Source organism: Mastomys coucha, unplaced genomic scaffold, assembly GCF_008632895.1.
Source record: "Mastomys coucha isolate ucsf_1 unplaced genomic scaffold, UCSF_Mcou_1 pScaffold13, whole genome shotgun sequence".
Lineage (NCBI taxonomy): Eukaryota > Metazoa > Chordata > Mammalia > Rodentia > Muridae > Mastomys > Mastomys coucha.
Window position 1 is genome coordinate 60760795 of NW_022196895.1, and position 9771 is coordinate 60770565.

Genomic DNA, 9771 nt, shown 5'->3' on the forward strand with positions numbered 1-9771 from the left:
GTCTTCATGGCTTTGAATTCTGAGTCTTCTGAGCAGTGTGTTGATTCCATGGGGCTGGCTTCAAAGAAAAGTCATTACATTGGGACACATTGCAATGGAGGAAAGAGAGAGCTCCAGTTTGGGGCTGGTGCAACATCCTTCATTTTGATTCGCAGGTATTTGGTCATTAAGCTGGGACAGGCAAGCAGAATCAGTTGATCGTGTGAGTTCTCTCTTCCTTCAATGAAAATCCTAACCACCCAGACAATAAGAGACACTCTGGTGCTTTCTATTTAAAGGCAAACAAAATGCTCTTCCTGTTTTCCTTTTTCTTTTTCTTTCTTTTTTTTTTTTTTTTTTTTTTTTTTTTTTTTTGGTTTTTCGAGACAGGGTTTCTCTGTGTAGCCCTGGCTGTCCTGGAACTCACTCTGTACACCAGGCTGGCCTCGAACTCAGAAATCTGCCTGTTTCTGCTTCCCAAGTACTGGGATTAAAGGCATGCGCCACCACTGCCCTGCTCCTGTTTTCTTTTCTAATTTACCACTGCACTCAACATTTAAATTTAAGGAACAAACGGCTTCCTTTTTGTTTTTTGAGACAGTGTCTTTCAGCTATGGTTGTCCTGAACTCACTATGCAGACCTCGCTGTTCCTCGAACTCACAAAGATCCTGTCTGTCTCTGCCTCCCCAGTGCTGGAATTAGAGCATGTGCCACCAAGTCCGGCACCTAGGAAAGACTTCTTGAAAAGAAGTAGAGTGACGAATTTCTCTTATTTAAAGTAGCCTCCTGCATTCCTGAACATTTAAAGATTAAATGAAGGGCTTGCTAGAGAAACTCCCTATCTGGAACGTGGGAAGATTCCTATGGTGGCTAATAAGACATCTCCATCGTTTGCATATGAAAAGGACAAACTTAAACTTGAATTTGGTATTTCACGTTGTGCCTCACAAAAAAAAAAAGAAGAAGAAGAAGAAGAAGAAGAAAAAAAAAAAACGGAGCTTTTATCAAAGAACTAGGCAGCCGGGTTTCAAGTGGGTGGGTGTGTACTCAGCGCGGGCGCAGAGTTGGTTTTGTTCCCAGTCGAGTTGACACCAGCAATGGCGACTCGCGACCACACCGGGGCAGCCTCTCCTAGGCTGGCCGCCCAGCCAGGAAAATCGCTTGGGCGAGCTGAAGCTGTTAGCCAAGTCTGGCCTGCCATAGCTGCCAAGAATTTAAAGGGGGTCTAGAAACATGCTTCGTCGCTCTCTTCTAGAGCTCCAGGAGACTCTCTGGGTTAGGAAGAAAAAAAGAGAGAGAGAGAGATAAAAACGGACACAGTGGCTTTGTTGTTGTTTCACGGGGTCTCCATGGTCCCCCAGGGTCCAGTTTACCGGGTCCCCAAGGCAGAGAGAAGCGGGGCAAGAGGAGGGTCAGTCCCGCAGGCCCAGCCCGCCAGGGCGCGCCCCAGCTCAGCGCTCTGCGCCGGGTGACCCGGGAGGCGCGGGGGTGGGGTGGGCGTGGGGAGAAACACCACCACCCCCGCGGCCCGCCCCCCAGCCCGGCCTGTGATTGGCTTGGGGGGCGCGAGTGCCCGCCCCGGCGAGCGGGAGGGTCCCCGTGGGCGCCGATCGGCGCAAGCGGGGCGGGGAGAGCCGGCCGGGCGGAGCAGGCGAGGGGCGGGCGCGCGGGTCCCGGGGATCGCCGAGCGGGCTTGGGGAGGCCGGGAGAGCCATCGGCGGGGGCGGGAGCCCGGCGGGCTCAGCGCAGAGCCGGGAGAGCTCCGGGCCAGCCACTGTTCGGCGCGCTCTCGGAACCGCCGGTCCGCGCGTCCCCGCAGCCTTCCGGGAGGAAGCGGCGCCGCGGCCGGGTGCAGCCTCACCTGCCGGCCCTTTCCCCGCCGGGCGGCGCAGAAGGACAGAGGGTCGCGGCCCCGCGACGCACTTCAGCCCGTCGCAGCGTCCAGGACCCCGCGCGGGGCGCCGGACTCCATGGCGACCGGACTCGGGGAGCCTGTCTACGGACTTTCGGAAGAGGAGGTGAGTTCCTGCTCAGAGCGCTGTGCGGAGGGGACGGGGCCCACACCGCTCTGAGCGTCCCCTGCCAGCAGGGGCTCCGCGATTCCGGGTGACCCGGAGCGGTCCCGGGCGGTGGGTGGCTTGGTCCTCCCTCTCTACCCCGGGCGGTGCGCTTTCTCCGCCCGGGGCTCTCGGGGTGGGCGGAGGCCGCGTGCGCCGCTGCCCCGCGGGTCCCTTTCCTCTGCAAGCTGCGTCTCTCGGGGTTGTTGGGCAACTTTTCTGGACCACGATCTTGCAGCCCGGAGTCCGTGACGTGTGGCACGTCTAGGTAGCAGCAGGGGTCTTTGCGTGGTGCAGGCGATCTGGGGGGCTGCTGAGGAGCCTAGTGGTGTGTCTCCTCCCAGCACCCCCGGGACCTTTCTTGCTAATGGGCGCTCGGTAGCGGATGTGTCCTGATCCTGGCGAGAGTGAGGGACGCCCGGAGAGTTGCTTGCAGCCGCCCCTGGGTCTTGCAAAGTCTGGAGCTGGGATTGTGCGTTCCAGAGTCTCCTATCTTGGTGTGTGGAGGTGATCTGGGGAAGAGGCAGGTGCTGCAGGAAACTTAGGGGAAGCTTGCAGCCCTGCCATTTCTCTCCGGTCCAGAGGATTCAAAGCCCGGCATCTCTAGGGTGGGTGGAGAGAAGAAAGCTCCATTGATCTCTTTTATTAATAAAACGAATGAAATAAGCCACACCCCCCAAACGGTCGGTTTGACTGGAGAGGGCTTTGTTTTTAAAAACCTCACTCGCTCATCGCGGTCCCCACTCCCCCTTTTGAAAAGATCCTGCTAAATCACTGCTCAGCCCTCACTCGACCAGCCATTCTCGACTCTTATTGGTGTGTTGCTCTGCCAAAAAGGGGGGTGGGAGGCCTGTCGCGGGCGCGGAGTGACAGGCAGGCTGGATGGAGCAGGTAGGAGTGGTTCGCCATCTGGCGGGGTGCGCGCCCAGGTCTGGCTCCCCTTTCGAGAGGTGAATTTACAACCCATGAAGCATTACTCAGCAGGGAGGTATTTCCTATCCTGGTTGTGCATTTCATGAAAAGTGGATGCCTGGAAATTTGGGCTTTCTCGATTTCTCTTTCTTACCCACCCTCCTTTCTTTCTGAGGTTCCCTCTTTCTCTGGTGGTGGGGGTGGGGTTTAAAGAGAGTCTATTATCTGAGACAGCCTCACGTTATGGCTTTGCTTTCTGCAGCTTCCCTAGTGGTATGGTGTGTGTGTGTGTATTTATCCTAAGTGTGGAATGAAATGGGTTATCTTGTGGAAGGCAGGGCGTGTAGGGGTTGATTTTATTTTTTGATAGTGTTAGGCTTAATGGGCTGCTTGTGATCAAAGAATGATCACAATGCTAGTAATGTGTGATGTGGTTTTGATTATTTGCCATGCTTGTGTAGAATAAATTGTGTGTGTGTGTGTGTGTGTGTGTGTGTGTTGCAGTTATCTGGAGATGGGTGAAAGCAGAATTGTTTTGTTTACCTAGGAGATTCTCCTCCTAGCTCCTTATCTGGTGCTGGAGGGCAGTCAGAGCTCTTGGAGGTGCTGAGATTCTGACGTTGTTCCTAAACAAAGGGCTTCCTGGGTGAGGTATCAAGGGAGATGAAGACAGCTGTGTTTCATCTTAGGTTCTCTTTAATTTTTTTTTTTTTAAATAACATGATTTATTTTTAAAAGCTCCTTGAAAGAAACATTTTGAGACTGTTTTGGAAAATGCATCTGCATAAAGGAATCTCCTGTCCCGGTTGTGTTGTGTCCGTGCTTTGTTTGCGATGGAAGCCAGTGTCAGAAGCCACCTCAGGGCGCATCTTGCCACTTTTGTCTTGGAGAATCACTGTTGGTCTTGACTGGTGTGGGGTGTAAAAAACGGAAGAGCGCAGACACCGAACCGAGTGTGTGGGAGCTTGCCTGAGACACTTCCCTCCTGCCTGCTTTCAGAGGGACTATACAGGGAATAGCAGGGGGTGAGGGAAACACATTTATCTGTGCTATTGATGGTTCTGTTTAGTTCCACACATCGTATATAACACAAAATAAGCCTCACCTACCTTTTTCATTTTTCTCTTACCAATAGAAAAATAAATGCCTTCCTATTTTTATGGTATCTGTTTGGTATGGGAGGTTTCTCTCTGTTTGTGGGGGAAGGGCTTTGAAGGCAGATAGAATGCCTTTGTATAATATTAATATCAAATTATTAAATGTACTTGGTTTGTTGCGTCTCCAGAATTAGTCTGTAAGCAAACAAATGGGCGTAATTACCAGGCCTTGGAAGTGGAATGCCCAAGCTCTGCAGGCTTGTCAAGTTGTGTTAAATGGGGTGTACCAGTGGGACTGCAAGTATCACATGAAGGTGCTTGTTTGGCTGTAAAGAGGAGTCCACTTGTAAACCTCTCCGCAAGGGGAGGGTACCCAGGAGTGCCCAGGGTTCTCTTGTAAGTAGACTTGTGTTAATATTTGATAGTGGCAGAAAGCATTATGCATTTCTGAACGGACTTAGTCATGTCCCATCTTATAAAGCACTGGTGAGCTCTGTGCTGCCATTGGTCAAGCATGGTGCTAATCTAGAGCATGGCAGGATGGCAGAGCCAAGACTCTGCTGCCTGGGGTCACCAGCCTGAGGTCTGGGTACTGTATGGAGTGAGGATGATTGAGATGTAGTTTTTGCCCCCGTGTGTGTACATGCTACTTGCTTCTTGCTATACGTTGCAGCTGAGTTTCTTTGGGTGATTTAGAATTCATAGTCACTCTGATTTAAATCATGTCAGTTTCAGGAACCAAAATCAAAAGCTCCATCAAAGGAGTTTGGGTGCTGGAGGGATTAGGTAATGAACAGCAGTTCCGATTCATGGCCGAGGATCAGATTTGGTTTTGAATTAGAACGGTTTGGAGGAGTTTCTGCAACTGGCTTGGCTCCTTGAAGAGCCTTTTGCTTGTTTGTATTTAATTATGGCCATCTGTAGTCTGGGTTGGCATGGTTTACCCAGGAATACTATTGTTACTCTCTGGAAATGTTTCATTACACCTGAGACAGGTTTCTTTTCTGGGTGGGGGAGAGTTTCTATTGGATAATATATCCAAGAGTTTGAATGACAGCCTTTTGAAAGGATTAGCTGTGGTAATATCCCTGCACTTAGGAGGCCTAGGAAGGGTTGGGGTGCTTGAAGTCAGCCAGGACTAAATGCCAACAAACCAGGAAACAAACATCCACAACCCCAAAGAAACAAAATGATGGGATTTGTCACTGAACATATTTTGGTGGCTAGACGAGGCAATGGCTTGAGATGGAACTTGAGGCATAGCCCTCATTCCGTATAAACAAGGACATGCATCGAGTACTAAGCCTTAAGCATATGCCATCTAACTTATGCTTCATTAGAGACCCTACGGTTGCCCTGACCGGAGGGGCGTGGCTCCCATATGGTATGTTGTTATTTCTGGCCGAGGATTGGAAGCTAAGAGCGCTTAAATGAACTGTGTGAATAATATTCAGTGAGTGAGTGAGGCCTGTTGGTCCCCAAGCCCTAGTTCTTAAAGGATGCGGACAGACCTCCCTTTTCTTCAAAGCATCTTGAAAGGTTTTCACAGCTAGATTATTCATGATTGTGGAAAAATGAGCTAAACATCTTGGGTTGCATTTAAACACTCACTGGTCAAAATGGCCTACTAGCCTCACTAGTGCGGTCCCTAGACTGTGTTAAAAGCTTGGGAGGGTTCATGAAAAGTGGTGGTGAGAGGCCTAGCTTCTCTGTGTCATAGTCTCACCTGGCAACTGAGGGTAGCTGTGTGTGCCACACAGCACTCTTCTCTATTGCTTTAGGGGTCTCTCTTGATTTGTATATGATTATAAACTTGCTGTTGAACACTTAAGTGTGACTTGGCCGTAGATGACATATTGGTTTCATTTTAAAGGCAACGGCCATCTGAAATTATCTTATATGCCCAAAACTGATATTGTTGTCCAAGTAAGACATGCTTTCAATTTTAGGAAGCATCTTTAGTTCATAGAGGTTAAAATATAAAACAAGGATGTTTCAGAACTGATGAGGTCTATTAATTAGAAAGCTCCTGTGATTTGCTCTAAGCCTTAGGTCTGCAAGGCTAATGGGACTTTTTTCCCTATTGTTTGCTGGGGTGTTTGTCCAGGCTTGAACTCAGGGCTTTTCGTATTAAGCAAATGCTTCTCCAGTTGAGCTTGCAGCTCCAGGTTACCACTTTCAAGACCAATTTCTGCATCTGTATCTGAACAAGGCTTAGAGGGAATGAAACAGTCTATGATGGGCATTCGTGGAGGAAAAACCCAGAGCCTCTGTGATAGGGCAGACAGCCAGCTGTAAGCTCAGACTGGCAGCTGTGGAAGACACTCAGGACGAGACTGCTGTGTGGTGTACAGAATGTTTGAGTCCTAAGGTGTGGGGGCTCTTCCCTAGCGCTGAGTCACGGTTGCCGTCTTCTTAGGCTGTTAGGGCAGCACCACTGGGTGAATTGTCTGCTGCACACTTGCTGAACCTTGAGAAGCTCAAAGAGAGTTTCGGCTTTACCGTGCCATTTAAAAACTTGGTTGCTGTTTGTTTGTTTGTTTGTTTATGCTAGACTTAAAAGCCAATGCCTGTGAGGCGACAAGCCCTCTCCCACTTCTGAGCCTCTCCATCCTCTCTCCCTTTTGTCAGCGGGCAGGAGATTGGCAAGCCGGAAGCTAACTAGCCTACGTAGTAAGACCAGGGCTCAAAAGAGTAACTTTGGCTTTTTCTTTCTAGTACATTGTTGCTTTTTGTTTGTTTGTTTGTTTTTAAAGATTTATTTCTTATATGTAAGTCCACTGTAGTTGTCTTCAGACACTTTTTCTTGCTCTGACCCAAAGATTTATTCATTTATTATATGTAAATATACTGTAGCTGTCTTCAGACACCCCAGAAGAGGGCATCAGACCTCATTAGGGACTGTTGTGAGCAGCCACCATGTGGATGCTGGGATTTGAACTCAGGACCTATCGGAAGAGCAGTCAGTGCTCCTACCAGCTGAGCCATCTCTCCCGCCCTATAGTACATTGTTTTATTTTCAGGAAGCTTGAACTAATGTTGTTATGGAAAAGCGGTTGTCTTAACTGAAGGAATAAAATAACTTGTTGCAAGGGCTGAGAACAGTAACAAAAGGGAGATGCTGAGTTGATAATTGTTGCTTTAGTTGCCAAGGAGAACACAGATCTCTTGTGGTTCTAGGGCACGTATCAGAAAGTTGGTTTTGGGAATCTAGGGAGCGTCCATAGGCTTACTGTGTGTTCCAAAGGGGGGGGGGTTAGGAGGTAGGGGGTGGTGGAAGCTCAGGGGGAGAATGTGTTCAAGGAAGAAATTCCTATGAATGGAGTAAATGAATTGAGTTCTATACTTGTAAGCTGGTGACGTGGTTTGCATAGGAATTACATGTCTTTTAAACTGCTTAAAGTTATGAATCATTTTAGAATGTAACATTGTTGCAACAATACATGTGACTTCCTGGTAAATTACAAGAACCTGTGCTCATCCATGGCTCATTTAATCACCTTTCTGCCTCGTGTAGTGTTTCAAATAGCATAATAAAAACAGGTAATGCCTGAGGCCCTGAGTTGGATCCACAGCCCTGGGAAAAACTAAAACCGAATCCAAATAAAAGTGGCTCTGTGTGACAGAATGAACTCCGATTGCTTTACCTTTACAACATTTTTTTTTCCTTTGAGTTAAAAGATAAAGCTAAACAGATTTTGTTGTCCTTAATTTTGCTTTGTTTTGTTTGTTTTCCAGACAGGGTTTCTCTGTGTAGCCCTGGCTGGCCTGGAACTGAGTTCGTAGATCAGGCTGACCTTGAACTCAGAGGCCCACCTGCCTTTGCCTTCCTAGGTAGTGCTGAGAGTAAATCGTGTGATCTCACCACCCAACTAATTTTGCATTTTTAGTATCTGAGAGGGAGGAGGGAGAGGAGGGGGAGGGGGAGGAAGAAGAATCTCACAAGGTTTCAAATTTGGTGTTGTAGGTGTTTGATTAGATGAGTTTGTCATCCTGGGTTTTGTTTGGTTTGGTTTAAAGAGATGGGTAGAGAGAGGTGTGTCCTGAACCTCTGGCCTGCCATCCTCTCAGCTTCTGTCTGTAGCAGTTGAGACTGTGCGTGTGTGCCACCCGCCACCCCTGGCTTTGAAATATTTTGTTAGTTGGGAATACAGCGAACTTTTGACCGTCCACATTAAGAAGAAGGAACATAATGTAATAACTAATCCAGTATCGGGACTAACAGGGCGTGGGGAGGATGAACTGAACGGTTACCTCTGTTGTTACGGTGTTTCTCTTGCAGGTGGCAGTACAGACAGACACTCTTGCTTTCTGACTATAGGTGGCAATATTAGTACTGTTTCCTGTTACTTTGAGTTCTGTGCTTGTTGCTAGTATATGGAAGTGAGAGCATAATTTAGAGATTAGATAAATAGAAACTAGATTTAGAAACCAATATATTCTGTAAAAAAAAGAAAAAGAAAAAAATCAGTTATTTAAGGAAAATACCCAGAGGGCCGATTCTCGGTGGATACAGCAGCAGAGACCATCAGTTTTCTGAGTGTTTGCAATATTGTCTTTACCCAGGGTATATATAAACAATTGCAGGAGAGAGTGATAGGCTTTTAGATTTGGGGAGAGAAGTCACCACAGTGTCCCAGCACACAGAGGTCTTTTCTGTTCCAGTCCTTCCTTGTCTGATGCTTCTGGTTGTGTTGTTGTGCGCTTCCCTGTAATTCCTTGTCCCTGCGGGACTGATTTCCACCGTCCCTCCTAGTCTTGGTTGCTAAACAGATTTTTTTTTTCTTGAAACATAGTTTCAGAGTTATTTGTATCCCGGTCTAGTTTCTAATTTACTGTGGAGCCCACGACACCCTTGAACTTCGAGTCCTCTTGCAGGATTCTAGGCATTTGCCACATGTCTCATCTATGTAGGGATCAGACCCAAGGCTTTGTTCGTGCTAAGTAAGCACTGTGCCAGCTGAGCATTATCTCTAGCCCCGCTGAAGAGATCCATGATTCCCAGTGCATGCTTGTAGCTCTAGCTGAAGCTGGCGGGTGTACCTGTCTAGACTTTTTATTATAGTCATTTAGGTTTGCTCCCAATTCAAATGGCCCAATTGCTGACAGTTGCTGTAATGCTCTAAGTGAGAAAAGCCACCCCCACTCCGTGTACCTGGGTAACTAGTTTGAATTTGACACTTCAGTTGACTTTGTCCCTGACTGCAGCCATGGATTGATTCAAACCTCACCAAGTCTAAAAGTCAAGCCACTCGGATTCCCTGACACTCATCACCAGCAGGGTTCAGTGACTTGTTTAGCAGGCAGGCATCCTCAGAGGGAGTGTGGATTCTCTTTATGTCTTCTATTCTCCAAGAGAAAAGGGCCTCTCTGAGATGTTTTCTTTTGGTTGAGTGAAGCTGTGATGGGCTATCCTTCTGGACTTGGGACATGAAAGGGCTCATTGGAATGGTGGTCCCACGAAGAAGGACATACACTGAGAACTCTTTTGCTATGGGTGTGAGTAGCATCCAACCAGTTCTGATACTTGGTCAGGGCTTTAGGTACTGGAGTTCTTCAGCCAGCTGAAGTCAGGTGGGAATGATGTTTGAGTGCTTTAGAGAGCATGGGCCCTGTTTGACAGCTTCTTATTGTGTAGCCCTGGCTGTCCTAGCCTTCCAAGTGCTAGGATTAAAGGCGTAGGCTACCACTGCCTGGCTACAAGTGTAAAAATAAGCAGTTTTTT

At 48.1% G+C, this 9771-nt stretch overlaps 1 protein-coding gene across 6 annotated transcripts in view; it reads left to right on the forward strand.

The window, feature by feature from the left end:
- The first annotated feature begins 1625 nt into the window (after positions 1 to 1625).
- Nedd4l (NEDD4 like E3 ubiquitin protein ligase) overlaps positions 1626 to 9771 on the forward strand; it is a 341716-nt gene continuing 333570 nt past the window's right edge. Inside the window, exon 1 of one of the 6 annotated variants that reach the window (XM_031365878.1) lies at positions 1626 to 1998. In XM_031365878.1, the coding sequence (XP_031221738.1) occupies positions 1951 to 1998 (48 nt within the window). In that variant the 5' untranslated portion in view covers positions 1626 to 1950. The other 5 variants (XM_031365882.1, XM_031365880.1, XM_031365885.1 and 2 more) reach the window with 5 other exon arrangements.